We start from the raw sequence: 15166 nt of genomic DNA on the forward strand, positions 1-15166 counted from the left end.
CTGAGTCTCGTGGCTGAGCAGTGCTTCCTGCTCAGGGTCTGGGGCCCTGAGAGGACAAAGGTATTGCTGAAAGGGGCTGGTGATCCCAGGTACCTTCTGCCCTGTCCTGGGGGTTCATCAGCCCCTGGAAAAACCCCAGAAAATAAGTGCAAAGGCAGGGAAGGTACATTGGAAAGCAAACTTGGAATAAAATGTAGGGGTATGTGATAGTCACTACCTTTCACAGGGCAGCTTAAGGTCTGGCAGATCATGTTGGGGTTGTCCTCTCCTCGGGTGGCATAGCCCAGGATGCAGGAGTCTCTCAGGCTTTTTCAGAGGAGAGAGTCTTGGCTGCAGGGCACCTGACTCAGTGTTCTCAGGGCTCCTGGGCTCTTTCCATACCCATCAGCAGCTCTAAGCATTTTTGCTCATCCTAAGCAAGTCTTTATCACCTGGCCTTTCATACCTGCCAGGCTGTTGGGAGAAAATGTACATTTCATGGGCATAATGATATGCATTTTCTTGGTTTCTAACAAATTTAAACATCTCTTTATCTGTAATATATGAGTAACCCATTAAGTTCTTGGTTAGAAGCTGATTGTCAAAGCTGTTATGTATCCATCAACACACCCTCTATTTTGCACTTGGTCTGAGTGAGGGGAGCCCCAGTTTAATTAAGTTTAGTTTAATTAAGACTCAGACCCTTTGAGCCTCTGACCAGGGTCTCATGCCTCTGACCTCTGATATCCTGGGCCTTATCCATTTCCTTCTAACTCTTAACTGTTTCTTCCTTCCATGTGGTTTCCTCCCTTCATCTCTATAAGAACTCAATAGTCCAGGCCCACTTCCAATCCCATATCAACTAACAGGATGACAAAAATGGGGTTCTTTCCAGTAAAGATCTCACAACCTCATGGATGGGGGTAGTAGGACTGACAACAAACTTTACACAGCAAGTACCATAACTGGTTTTACGGGCAGAGTCAGGAAAAGTATCACAGAGTACAAAGGGGCTGAACTGGGTCTTGAGGGATGAATAGGAGTTTGCCAGGTGATTTGCATAGGCAAAAGCTGTACTTGCCTGCAGATTGTAGTTTGTTTGGGAAATAATCATTTACTGATGGATTTAACAAGCATTTATTAAGCATCTGTTGTGTTCAGTGCATGGTATCAGAGCTGGGGACACAGCAGGGATAAAATAGAGTGTTAACCTTTAGGGAACCATCAGCAGAGGGGAGAGAACAAAAATAAACATGGTCAATGAGGAAACGACATAGTGTATTAGGTGAGATATGTACTGGAAGAAGAATGAATTAAGATGAGGGGAATTAGTGCAGGAATTAACAGGCAAATGAACCATAAAAAGAGCTACACACATGTATATAGAAACTTAATGTATGAGAGAAAGGATGTTACCAGTCAGTGGGAAGGGACAGGGTATCACAAATGGTGTTGGAGAAGTGACTATTCATGTGGAGAACAATAGGATTAGATCCTTGTGTGACAGTGGAATCCATTGTACATCCTTTCTGTAACTTGCTAGGATATTGAGAAGCAAAACCTAGTATTTGCACTAAGATATGGGTTGGCCAGGGCTGCCCAGCAGAGTTTTTTTTGTCATGATGGAACTGTTCCATATCTATATCTGCTCTGTCCAGCAGAGCAGCCCCTATCGCATGTGGTATCGATTAGCACTCAAAATGTGGCTCATGCATTTCAGGAATGCGTTTATAATTTAATTTAATGTAAAATAAACAGCCACTGTGGCAAGGCTGCTATATTATATTGGCTATATACTCATGAGGCTGGTGCCCGCCAACCTTGTCTGTGTCCATGAGCCCACATCACGGGTTCTCGCACAGCTGAGCCAACAGTAGCTAATTCACACGACAGTATCTGTCGTGCCAAACTGTCAACCACATGAATGCCCTTCCAGGGTGCTTGTGATAAAGTAATCACTGCCACTTTGCCATGCAACGGTCATACATCTTTAGGGCTGCAAGGAAACCAGCTGCCATAGTGTCACCAACGTAGGGTTTAAAGATCTTTTGGATTTATGGTAGGTTATACAAAACATTCTGCTTTGTGAGGTATCTTGTAGGGTCCAACACCCTCAAACCTTTGCTTTCCTTCCAGCTGCATTTGCTTTCATTGTGCTGAAAGATGATGTGGGTGACGCGGACATCGTGGTGAGTGAACTCAAGTCTACGGTGGCCACCAAGATTGCCAAATACGCCGTGCCTGATCAGATTCTGGTGAGTGGATGGCACTGCTCATTTTAAGCCTACTTCCCCAAATGATCAAATAGTGATGCTTTTGTGAGTGTATTTCTTCTTTACAGTTAAAACTGACATTAGTAGTATTTTCCCTGGATGATAGATGAGAACGAAAAGAGACAGGGAGGATCTGTAGCATCCAAAGCTAATGGCACTTATCTGTTTAGGAGAGTTCTGGGCAAGATTAGATGTTCTTGTACTTTGGCATTTGGAGGCTGGTTACAGGTTCAGTACTAGGTAGTAAAGAATACTAGAAATATTGTTTTATTTTCTGCAAAAAATAAAATAATATTTCTAGTATCTGGGTATCTGTGTTAGCTTTCCTTTTCTGTGACAAAATACCTGAGATAATCAACTTAGAAGGATGAAAGGTTTATTTTGGTTCACAGTTTCAGAGATTTCCATCCATGGTTGGTTGGGCCTGTAGTGCCATAGTACATCATGGGCAGGGAGCACATGGTGGGGCCAAGCTGTTCATGTCATGGCAACTGGGAAGCAGAGAGAGAGAGGGGCCAGGGTTCTGAAATCTCCGTCTAGGTCACACTACCAGTGACCTGAGTTCCTTCTACTGGGTCCCACCTCTTAAAGGTTCTACCCTCTCCCAATAGCACCACAGGCTTGGGGCTAAGTCTTCAACACATGGCCTTCAGGGGATGTTTATGATCCAGACCAAAACAATATTGAATTTAGGGCCTTGTGCAAACTAGGCAAGTGTTCTACCACTGAGCCACACCCCAGCCAAATAAGGGATATTAGATAAAGAGACATGTGGAAAATACCAGAATTTTCCAGCCCTGTGTAGTTTTTCTGAACACATCTCCAGGTGCCAGTGAGGGAGATCACTCATCTGAAAGATCTAGGGGGCAGAACCAGGCCACCTTTTCATCCCTTTAGCTTTTCTCATTCCTTTCTTCATTAACTTTTTTCCTATTATGATTCCTGAGTTGCTGATTGTCCTCTGGAGCAGAAGGGGCCTAGCTTCATTTGGTATTACTCACAATACTGGCCTAGTGACTCGAGTTTTTAGGTGAAGTGAAATGTTTCCAAAGGCAGAATTGCTAAAGTTGTTAAAAGATGTCACATTTATGAAGCCCTGGGTTCACTCCCCAGCACCAAAGGGAGGTGGGGGAGATCCCAAACACGGCTCTTAATGTATTGGCATTTGCATTGATGGACATAGCTATTTGAAAATGTTAAATGTTAAAATTTTCAGACTCCAAGACAAAATTTTTCTGTTAAATGGTTCTCACCTCTTGTGTAAAACAGACCAACTAAGTCTCTGTCTGGGGATGGAGATAAGGTACCTGTGCTTGGATCTGCTGCTACCTGGGGAGCCTCACATGGTATAGCTGTTAGGACAGAGGTGATTACTCAGCTGACCTGGACTGGTGTGGCCTTCAGCGAAGCCCCCCATGGTTGATGCTGTCCTTTGGGTCAATTCCAGCATTAGATCCAGGTTGTAGGAAGAGAAAGCCAGAGACGATGAACCCCATCCTTCTTTGATGTGGGCCCATATATCAGTGAGCCACTTCGAGTCCCCAGTGAGGAGTATCATTCCCCCAAGCAGAGTCCTTATCTCAGTATAGCCAGAAGTACCCAATTCTGATGCTTCTGCTGTCCTTACCAGGTGGTAAAGCGTCTTCCCAAAACTCGATCTGGGAAAGTCATGCGGCGGCTCCTGAGGAAGATCATCACTGGTGGAGCCCAGGACTTGGGGGACACCACCACTCTGGAGGACCCTAGTGTCATCACTGAGATTCTGAGCACCTTCCAGAAATACAAAGACAAGCAGGCTGCTGCCAAGTGAGAAGGCACACTTCTACCTGGACACTCGGACTATGATCGGCACCTAGGCTCTACACGTTCTCCTCAAATGTCACCCTGAGGTGGCTAACTCCTGTCCTAGTACATAGCCCCCATGTACCGCCCAGAGTGTGAAGTGGGGCTGGAGACTCTTTCTTTCTTCTGGGGGAGCCCCAGAGTTACATAACCTGTGAAGAGGTACTGTCAGATGGGGGAAGCACTTGTTACACTTATCCTGGCCTTGGTTTCCAAGAATTAAAATCATTGTCATCCACATCTGTGTCCCTTTGAGACAGTACAGGGAGACGAGAAGCCCAGTAGAGGAGCCAGCTCCCCGACTTAAGAGCTGGAAGCAATCATTGTTTTCTGCTGATGTTCTTAGATTCAAAAGGTAGAGATCTTATTTTTTATACTTTTATATTTGGGGAGAATAATGTGCAAGCACTCAAGAGTACTGTGATGATTTCCTTATATACGCTCGTTGTAGCAGTTATGAAAATCTCCCTTTTTGCCTCCACTGGTGAGAAACATGGGGACAATCAGAGGATGCTCTTTTTGTTTTTTAGTGTCTTTGGAAATCTGATTCACATATTTGCATAGCTATCCTAAGAACTTGCCAGCTTGTAATTTGATGTCCATTTCCTGGTGTCTATTTCTCCAGTACTTGGTTTGTGTTATAAATAGAATTAACTCCTAAGCAATAGGGTGAACATGCTCACCTTTATTTCTGAAGCTACTCCTGTGGGCATTTTACTCCAAGATATGATCTGGAAAGGTTTTCTTCCCCCCAGATGCCTCTTGGTAGGAGGTGAACATGCTCCAAATATGTACAGCCATTCAGAGAAGCCAGTGAAAACTCAGGTGACTTGTTGTTATAGCACTAGTGCTGCCTGACTCTTTCTGCCCTTCTTTCTGTGGTTGCAGCAATAACTACTATGGTCCAATGATGAGACTTGGAGCTTCTAATCAAGTCTCTCTCTTTTTCAATGTGCCTTAAGTCCTCCGAACATTAGCAAAATGATGTAAATCATGAGGCCACTGAGTGCTTATTTCATGGAAAGTGTACAAAACATGTGTGGGTCTGCTCACAGGTGCAGGTCATCAGGGAGCAGGGCCCTCAAGGGCAGGGAAAGGCTGCCCTATCTGCCCTACAGTGCCTTGTAGCTGTGTAGGTGTTCAGGGAGTGCTGGGGTACTGAACACCTTCTATGGATCCTTACTGTGCTGGCCTCTTAGTGATCAGGCGAGTATACTATGATCCCAGGATGTGGCAGTGGCCATAGCACGCACACTTTGAATAATGGTGCTTCTTTTACCATTAGCAACAAAGAGCCACGCACTGGACTTGGTGAGCCATAGTTACAACACTGTTTATGAAATGGCTTATGTTTCTACGTTGCTGATATAAACTCTCAGGATGATCTGCAGAGGTGTTCAAATAAAGCTTTATTTTGTCCATTCTCTCATTATGGTGATGTTTTTGGTTAAGGCTAGTCTTTGTTGCTGAATGTACCCCTAGGGCCCTATTCACTCAAAAGATAACACTTAAAAATATATCTAGGCTGGGGTATAGCTCAGTGGTAGAATGCTTGCCTAGCGTATGTGAAGCTCTGAGTTTGATCCCCAGGAGTGTAAAAACAAACGAACAGTCTGTTTTCTCATAGGGAGTAAATATACACTAACAGCTTACCTATCTTTGTTATTTGACAGATTGACTTGGCTTTGAATTACTGTGCTTTCCAACACAGTAGCTGTTTGTGGCTATTTAGTTATAAATTAAATGCAATCTGATAAAAATCTAGTCCCTCAGTTATTGTACCCTCATTTCAAATGTTTAGTAGCTGCAACATGTCCACTGGGACAATAGGGAGACAAACATTCCCATCACCACACAAAGGTATAGTGTGTGGTGCTGGTGTGGAGGGTAATAGAAGTGAGAAAGGAAGCAAGATCCTGGGTAGCCAGAAGGCGAACATGAACAGGATAGCCCACATCTAGGGTAGCCCCACTCTAGGTGTGGCAGGGGAGGATTTCTGTATCCTGCCCCAAATGCAGGAGCAGGATTTTTATCAGAACACAACTGAGCTATCTCCTGCAAAGCCTGGACACCTGCTGCCTCATAAGTCAGAGCTGGAGTGACTATTCCCAAGGGATGTTTTCTTGAGCCACTGAGTGTGGATGAGCACAGAGATGGGGTGCCGAGATGCCGGGAGGACGCCTGTGTGCCCATCTGAGGCAGACTCTGAATGCATGGAAGAGCAACTCACTGGGAAAAGACATGTTTTTGCACCTTTGGATCCTGTGGGAGCTAACAGTAGGATTTGCTCCTGAGTTGTGTAGCCACACACCCTTCCCCAGGCAGGGCCTCATGTGGCTATTCTGATAGAGTGTCCCTGATTTTCTGTGGGGAGCCATTCTCACTCCACTCTCAGTGACCCCACTCTGACTGCAAGGATGGGTTTGTGATGATAATTTCTAGTATCATTGTCCCTGGCCTAAGTGACAGGTTCAGGCCTGGCCATGTGATACTGTTGGGGCCACTGAGGAACATAAGGACACCATGGGTAAAGGGACTACTGCCCACTCCCTGATGGATAAGGCAGGATGTGGACACCACAGATAGGGCCTATTGGAGAAAAGGCCACATGGGGAATGGAACCTGAGGGATAAGCTCAGGCCCCATCAAAATGCTGGGACTCACCCTGCCCTCAGACTTCCCTTCTTGTTTTTGGTTTTCTGTCATCATTGAAATGTCCTGACGAGCACCAAAATTTGTGACACTGAGATGCAGAGAGATTAGGCAGCTACCGTGATGGCAGAGATGGGGCACCTCAGAAGTGGAGAAACATAAAGGAACACCAGACTGGGTTTCAAAGATTGTCAGTCTGAACAATAAGTGCCCCTCAGGCCAGCATGCTAGATTACTTTTGTAATGACCACAAGCCAGGGAGGCAAATCACAGATTTAGGAAGGAGCAGTGTGTGCCTTCTAAGATAATTTTAGCTAAAGCAAAAGTTGCTGTGCTTAAAGGGAAATTCAGCTTTTTGGCATGACTAGTTCCTAAAGGAAGTATGTCCCTATTAAATTTTAAATAAAATATAACAAACAATCATGGCTAACAGTTCAACATTTCATGATTTGACTGCCACATTTTATCTAAAGATAAATTATGGGATGACGTTAGGTGTGCATTCATCCCCGTTTCATGCATAACATCTGATTTTATGGTAAAGAAAAGGTTCCATGAATTTCCCTTCATTTCCCCTGTTGGAAGGGGGAGATTTGGCTATGGGACAAGTAGAGGTTAGCCTGAGGTGTGGGAGTTCTCTGAGAGCTGATCTGCTTGTGCTGCGTCACCCGCCCTCATAATACCCCACATCAGGAAAGTGACAGAAACTTTTAAATTTATTGAGCACAGTGTGCAAGGGAGGCCCTGTGATAGGTTGTGGAGCCCATGACCCTGTCTCACCCTTATGTTGCCTCTACCTCAGGTGGACATTCTTCTCCCCACTTCCTGCCAAGAGCTGGATTTGGATGTAGTATGTTATTCAGCTTTGCACTGCTGTGACCAAAATACCCTGCAAGCAACAACTTAGAGGAGGAAAGATTTATTTTGGTTCATGGTTTCAGAGGATTCAGTCCATTGTTGACTGGCTCCAAGGCAGAAACTACATGGTGGAGGACGTGGCAGAGAGAAGTGCTCCACTGTTTCGGGGAGTCATCTAGTGGATCAATCCACTGATCAAATGGATTAATCCACTGGTGAGGTCAGAGCCTCCACGATCCAATCAATCATTGCCTACGATCTCACCTCTGAAACTTGCTTGCTGCATTGGGGACCACGCTTTCAACACATAAGTGTTTGGGGGACATTCCAGATCCAAACCACAACATAGCACATCTGGCCCCACAGCCTGTGCCCTTGATACCTGTTTTCAACATGTATGGCCCCTTCCTGGGGGTTGGGGGGCTTGTGAAAGATACTGACATCTCTGTATTTTTTTAAGGCATCTTAACTGTTGAACTCTATGAATTGGTTATCTTTTCTTCTTCTTCTTCTTTTTTTTTTTTTTTCAGCACTGGAAATTGAACTCAGGGGCACTATACCACTGAGCTATATTCCCAACTCTTTTTTTGTTTGTTTGTCTTTTTGAGACAGGGACTCACCAAGTTTGGGGCTAGACTAGAATTTATAATCCTCCTGCATCAACCTCCAGAGTTGCTGTGATTACAGGCATTTGCCATCATGCCAGACTGAAATGCTTATCTTGGATGGGGAAAGAAGAAGTTTAAATATAGATCAAGAGAGTACTTGCCTGAAGATGATTTGTTTTTTATTTGGTAGAAGGTGTGCCAAATTGAGATTTAATAATCTCTACTCTTATAGAATTTTTTCACTTCATTTTATTTGGGAATTTTGCTGTATAACAGGATTAAACCAAACAAACATATAATTTCTGAGCTGTAAATACCGGTTGGGTTTTGTTGTTGTTGTCTTTTGCTTTTTTGTTTTTGGTGTCTGAGATTGAATACAGGGCCTCATGCATGATAAGCATGTGCTCTACTGCTGAGCTACAGCTCAGACCCTACCGGTTGGTTTATTTATATAATTATTATTATTTTTTGGCACTGGGGATTCAACCCAGGGGTGCTCTAAAACTGAGTTACATCCCTAGGCCCTTTTCAGACAGAGTCTGGCTAAGTTGCTGAGGCTGGCCTTGAACTTGCAATCCTTCTGCCTGAGTCTCTGGAATTTCTAGGATTAAAGGCAAATGCCACCACGCCCAGTCACCACTTGTAACCATCCTATCAAAGTGAGGAAGAAATGAGTTTTTCTATGCTCCAAATGTTTGTTTTCCCTGCCCCCTGAACTTCGTTTGTTGAAACTCTAACCTCCCAAGTCATGGTATTAGGAGTTGAGCCTTTGCATGGGATTAGTGCCCTAATAGAGACACCAAAAAGCCTGCTTCCTCTGTTTTCTGCCATGTGAGAATATAAGACAACAGCCAGTTGTAAGCCAGGAAATAGGTTCTTACCAGATGTCAAATCTGCCAGTGCCTGATTTTAAACTTCCAGCCTCTAGAACTGACAAATAAATCTTTTTTAAGTTACCCAGACTATGGTATTTTGTTATAGCTGCCCAAAATGAGACAACTTTCCTACTTCACAGTGTCCTGGGGAAAAAATGGGAGTGGAGGGTGGGTTCTAGACTATCCTGCCAGATATACTACTGACAGAGTTCTGGAGATAAGCTGCCCCCCTCAAACTACAGATGAAGACACTGAAAAATGATGAGGCTACTTGCCCAATTGCTGACAGTTATCTTCTGGGGCTTGTGACAATGCTCCCTTGGTAACCACAGAAATAATTAACAAACAGAGTTGCTCTGGGGTTTCTGGGCAAGGTTCCCTCTTTCTCCAGCTTCCAAGATTTCTTTTCTGTCTTTACCTGTTATTTATGTAATACTCTTTGCTACTCCAAAGAAATTGCTGCAAAGCAGATGATGGGCATCCAGTCTCCCCCAGCTATCCTGTGGCAGGGTTTGGTCAAAAGGTACCCTGACCTTGCAGGAAGGAGTAAAGTTCTGGATTTGGTATTATGATCTTATTTCCTAGGGACTGAATAGAAAGATATCATTAAAATTACAAAACACCTGGGTGTTTTTTCTTTGATTTTTTTACTTATTTTTTTTTTTACTGGTACATTATAGTTGTACACAATGGTAGGATCTGTTGGTACATATTCATACAAGCACACAATATAACAATATAATTTGGCCAATATCATTCCCCAGTATTTTCCCTTTCCCTCTCCACCTTTCTTTCCTTTACTCTACATATCTCCTTTCAATTTTTATGAGATTCCTCCATGTTTCTTTTCCTTTTTTTAATATCTAGTGTCCACATATGAGAGAAAACATACAATCATGTGGGTATTTTTTTTTCCACTGGTGCTTAGCTCATTCACATGATGACATGATGATCATAGAACATATTGCTATGATTTTAGCCCTTCTGAAATTGGTTGAGGTTTGCTTCATGCTCAGCCTACCACCAATTTATTTACTTTTCAGTGATATGGGGGTCTCACTATGTTGCCCAGGTTTTCCCCTAATTTCTGGGCTCAAGTGATCCTCTTGCCTTAGCATCCTGAGCAGCTGGGACTACAATTGAGCATCAGGTGTCCAATTTTCTGGATCCTGGGGTAACAACTTACTAGGCTGGAGCCTATAGGAGCAAGGTACCCAGGGACTTTCTTCTCAAAGACTTTCAAACAAGTTCACACTTTTACACCCCTTAGCCTAGGATGGGCAGGGTTCACACTTTTACACCCCTCAGCCTGGGAAAGGCATCTTTCCTATTTTCTTTGTATAAAGTTTTTGGCTTCTTAATGGTGCTAATCTCTTCAGCAACCACATTCTCCTTGGCCCCATTTTTAACAGCACTCCTTTTCTGGTCAAATTTTCAAATTTACTCTGTTTTTGCTCCTGATCTCAATGTAAATCTGGTTAAATGCAGTCAGTACTGCCTGAATACTGTGTTGCTTTGAAACTTCCTGTCAGATTAATTAGTCCATCACCTTTAAGCTGCCTCACACAAACCTCAGGGCATGGACAAAATGTAGACAGGTTCTTTGTTAGAATGTAAGGCAAATTGTCTCTAATCCAGTCCTAGTTTCCATATGAAAATAAGTATGGATCAACACCCCCAGCAGCACTTTGGGTGTTATAACTGATGTGACAATTTTTGTTATTTAAATTCCTAAGAGAGTCCTAGTTTCCATCTGAAACCACAGCAGCAGAGTTTTTATTGTCTGTTTTCCTATCAGCATTCTGCTCTTTTGAACCCCCACCAGAATTGCCCATTAAGCTCTGCTTCTCATTCTGAGGCTTCTCTAGCCTGCATATCTAAACTTCTTGGTACCAATTTTCTGTTAGTCAGCTTTCTGTCACCATGACCAGATACCTAAGGAAATCAACTTTGAGGATGAATATTTATTTTGGTTCAGAGTTTCAGAATTTTCAACCCATGGTCACTTGGCTCCACTGATTCTGAGCCTATGTTGAGAAGGACATAGTGGAACAAAGTATTCACCTTATGGCAACAAGGAAGGAGAGAGAGAAATGTAGTGAGAGAAGGAGAGAGAAGAGGCTGGGGTTTCAATGAATGATTCAAGGTCATACCCCCTGTGACTTTCTTCCTCCAACTAGCCCTACCTCCTGAAGTTTCTACTACCTCCCAATAGTGCCACTAGTTGGGGACAAAGCCTTTAACATATGAGACTTTGGGGAACAGTTTACATCCAAAGTACAATATATATCTTGTCTGATATTAGTAGAGCCACATCTGCTTTCTTTTTGTTGGTGTTTGCATGGATTACTTTCCATCTATTTGATTTTGATATTTCTATATTCTTATATTTTTGATATGTCTCTTTTAAGTAGTATATAGTTGCACTTTTGTTTTTTAATGGTGCTAGGGATTGAATTCAGGGCTAATTGCTACAGTCTGGCTGGGCACAATTCAGGAGCCACTTGTCAAAAGAAACTAACTTTATTTTTAGAACTACAAACGCCAAACAAAACAGCTCCTCAGGAAAAAACCCTCAGAGCCCAACTGCCACCACCGGCTTCCACAAGCCTCTCACCCACACAAGCCTGCTGATGCTAATAATAATTGAATTCATGCAAATAATAAGTATTGATCAACACCCCCAGGATGCACTTTGGGTATTATAACTGATGTGACAATCATTGTTATTTAAATGATATACTTAGTTCATTTATATTTAATATAATATATATTTGGGTTCAAATATACCATCTAACTCAGTGCTTTCTGTTTTGCCTATTCAGTTTTATATTCTGCCTTCCTTTGGAGTGATATTTATTATCATTATTTCCTGCCTTCTCTTGATTAGCTTGAAATTATAAATTCTGACTATTCTTTTAATCAATACCCTAGCTTATATGTTGCATCCTTTACATATTAAAACTCATATTAATTGGTAGCTTTACCCTCTTTCCAGTCAATGCAGATATCTAAGAACATAACTCTCTCTGAACTTATAAACCATATATTTTAATTTCCCCTAGATTTAATTCTATAAGGCATAACTGTTTTATACATCATTGTTTTCTACAGACTATATATTTAGATTCATCCATATATTTTCATTTTGGTCCATTTCTCTCCTTTTCATATATCTAAGTTTCCATCTGTTTCTTCCTGAAAGCACCCTTTATAGTTTCCTTGAATGCATCTCTGTTGGCAAAAAAAAAAAAAAATCATTTAGTTTATGTCTATCTGGGTATAACTCTGGCCTGGAAATTATTTTCTGTCATTTCATTGGTATCTATTCTTCCTTATTTGTTAAGAAGCCAGCTAATAAAATGATTATCATTTAAAGGTAATATGCCACTTTTGTCTGATCTTCATATTTCTCTTTGTCTTTTTCTCAGTTTTATTTTTTTTTGTTGACTTGTTTTTATTTATCCTGCTTGGTATCTGGACTTCTTGGGCCTGTAGCTTGACGTCTATTTAATTCAGTTTTGAAAATATCTTAACCATTATCTCTTTGAATATTATTTTTGTCTATTCTTTCTTCTTTTTTGAGGCCCCTAAATTCCCATAAACTGGAACTTCTCACATGGTGTTTTCTCTATCTCGCTGCCTTAGCCTGGATTGTCCAGAAAGCAGAACATAACATAAAGGCTTGAAGGCAGGTTATTTACTTAAGAATGTGATTCCAGGAACAAGTCTGAGGAAACTGGGGTGGGAGGCATGGGTGTTGGTTGTGGTGGTGAGAGAGGTATGGAAAAGGGAAGGAGGAAAAACCAATACAGGCAGGGTACTGAGCCAGTCACCATGGCTCAATCTTGCAGGACTCATGAAAGATTTTATCAACTGTGTCCCCCAAATTAACTCAACTCAGAACTAGATATTGGGAATGTGGCTTGCTCTGTCAACTTTTCCTTCTGGAATCTGCAAATGTACCCAGGAAAAAAAAGTGACTCCAAACAATGGGTTCATGTACCTGGATCCTGGTCCAGTAATTCCTCACCATTTTTGGGCTACAAAATGTCCTTAAGCAAATATTTTAAATATGTTGCTCATCACTGTCAACATTGGGAGTGTGAATTATCTAATCAAAAAAGAGAAAACATTGGATAATGTTCCTAGAGTGCAAGATTCTGGATTTCAACATACATTTAAACACAAGTGTTTCACATAAGTTATTGAGGACTTGGAAATGTCATACAGTATTTATTCTTCTCCAATATAACATGGATATCTCTACATCAGTATACTTAGACCCTTCCGATTCTTTTTAGTGACTGCATATGGCAATCATATATCTGAGCATTTATTTAACCATCATCAATGGACATTTAAGCTGATTCAAATTTGTTTACACTTTAAAAAATTATTGAAATGTACATTCATGCATAACTTTGCACCATGGGATAAAAATATATACTTGACTGTTAAGCTACAAATACATGTGTGGAAATAACTTAAGAATACAGATAGTATCTAGAATCTTAGGCAGTATAGGTGAGGCAAAGACCATTACAATGCAGTGCAATAAAATAAAACCTAGTACAAGATTATCTTGGCCTTGAAGCTTAATAAGAGAATTACTAATAGAATGTATTATAAATCTGTTATCACCTGTAAAGATAGCTATTAGCCAATAATAAAATCTAATAGAATAATTTTCAAATCATAACTTTTCTAGTCACTTTTCTTTCTGGAACATTTTCCAAACTTCTGGTAGAGAGTTTTGCTTTCTTGACTTCAAGAATTAAGACACTAGTAAAAATGAATTCTATTTTCTCTTACAACTGGTTCTTTTTTTTTTTTTTTGGTTTTAGGGGATTAGTTTATTTCGCTTAGCATGATATTCTCCAATTCCATCCATTTACCAGTAAATGATGTTAACCCAAAATGTAGGGCAATAATAAAGTGGACTAGACAAAGGGAAATGAAGGGAACGGAGAGGAAGGGGAATAGGAAAGAGTAGAATTAATTGATTATAACTTTCCTAGCCTTGTATTTGTATACACAACCAGGGTAACTCCACATCATGTACTACCACAAGAGTGGGAATCTTTTTTTTTTTTCTCATTGGTTGTTCACAACATTACAAAGCTCTTGACATATTATATTTCATACATTAGAATCAAGTGGGTTATGAACTCCCATTTTTACCCCAAATACAGATTGCAGAATCGCATCGGTTACACATCCACATTTTTACATACTTACAACTGGTTCTAAATCAGCTGAGGCCTAATAAACTGTTCAGCTAGCCCTGAACAGTTTCTCAGGTGTCTCCTATAGTCAGGCAGTCTCTTAGATCCCCAATGAAGAGTGATGGTGGTTATTCTCCAGAGTCTCTGATCTTAGGGACACTTGACTCAGGTCCCTTACAGTGGGATGGTGCATATATTTCTCTATATACTATTTACTTTCCTTTTAAGCAGTGTTGCTCACTTTGGCTTTAAAAGTGTCTGGGGGAATTCTTAAAACTCCCAGTGGCCAAGCCACACTGTGTGGGTTGCAGGCTTTTCAGATGATTCCAAAGTACAGCCAAAGTTGAGCACAATTCTCTTAAAGTTCAGCACTCTGGGGTCAAACAGTCAACCACAGCCACAGCTCACAATTGCTAGCTAGAATATTGGCCATTGCTACCTGGCATGCTCATTTCCTTTTCCCTTTCCTGTAGTGCCTTGGAGTCCAGTAGCTGACACTGAGAAGGCTGCAGTCAGCCCTCTTTTTATGGGCTAAACACAATGATGGCCCTCCTGGCACAGGGGACACCAGAGGAAGCCAACTAGAAAAGCAGAACTGGGGCATGGGGAATGGAAGGAGAAAGTGCTCTTTGATTTAGTGCTGTCTCTCCTGGGTCTGAATGTTAAATAAAGAGTAGGACAAGAAACTATGTCCTTGGGTAAATGCAATAACTTAAAAATCAGTCAATGAGTTTAGGAGGGCTTCCTTTTATGAGTCCCTTGTGCTCCAGACTTGCTCCCTATAAAGATTTGGGAGCTCAGCAACACTGTTAGAATGAAAGTGAGAGTGTTCAGAGTTTGCCTTGTGCTTG

At 41.7% G+C, this 15166-nt stretch overlaps 1 protein-coding gene across 1 annotated transcript in view; it reads left to right on the top strand.

Annotated features, from left to right (window-relative positions):
* The window catches only part of Acss1 (acyl-CoA synthetase short chain family member 1), a 60563-nt gene extending 55045 nt beyond the window's left edge, over positions 1 to 5518 (top strand). Inside the window, exons 13-14 of the mRNA XM_005334588.4 lie at positions 2116 to 2234; positions 3883 to 5518. Of these exons, the coding sequence (XP_005334645.2) occupies positions 2116 to 2234; positions 3883 to 4062 (299 nt within the window). The 3' untranslated portion in view covers positions 4063 to 5518. The remainder of the gene's footprint in view (positions 1 to 2115; positions 2235 to 3882) is intronic.
* The last annotated feature ends 9648 nt before the right edge of the window (positions 5519 to 15166 follow it).

This window comes from Ictidomys tridecemlineatus, chromosome 5, assembly GCF_052094955.1.
Source record: "Ictidomys tridecemlineatus isolate mIctTri1 chromosome 5, mIctTri1.hap1, whole genome shotgun sequence".
NCBI classification, from domain to species: Eukaryota; Metazoa; Chordata; class Mammalia; order Rodentia; family Sciuridae; genus Ictidomys; species Ictidomys tridecemlineatus.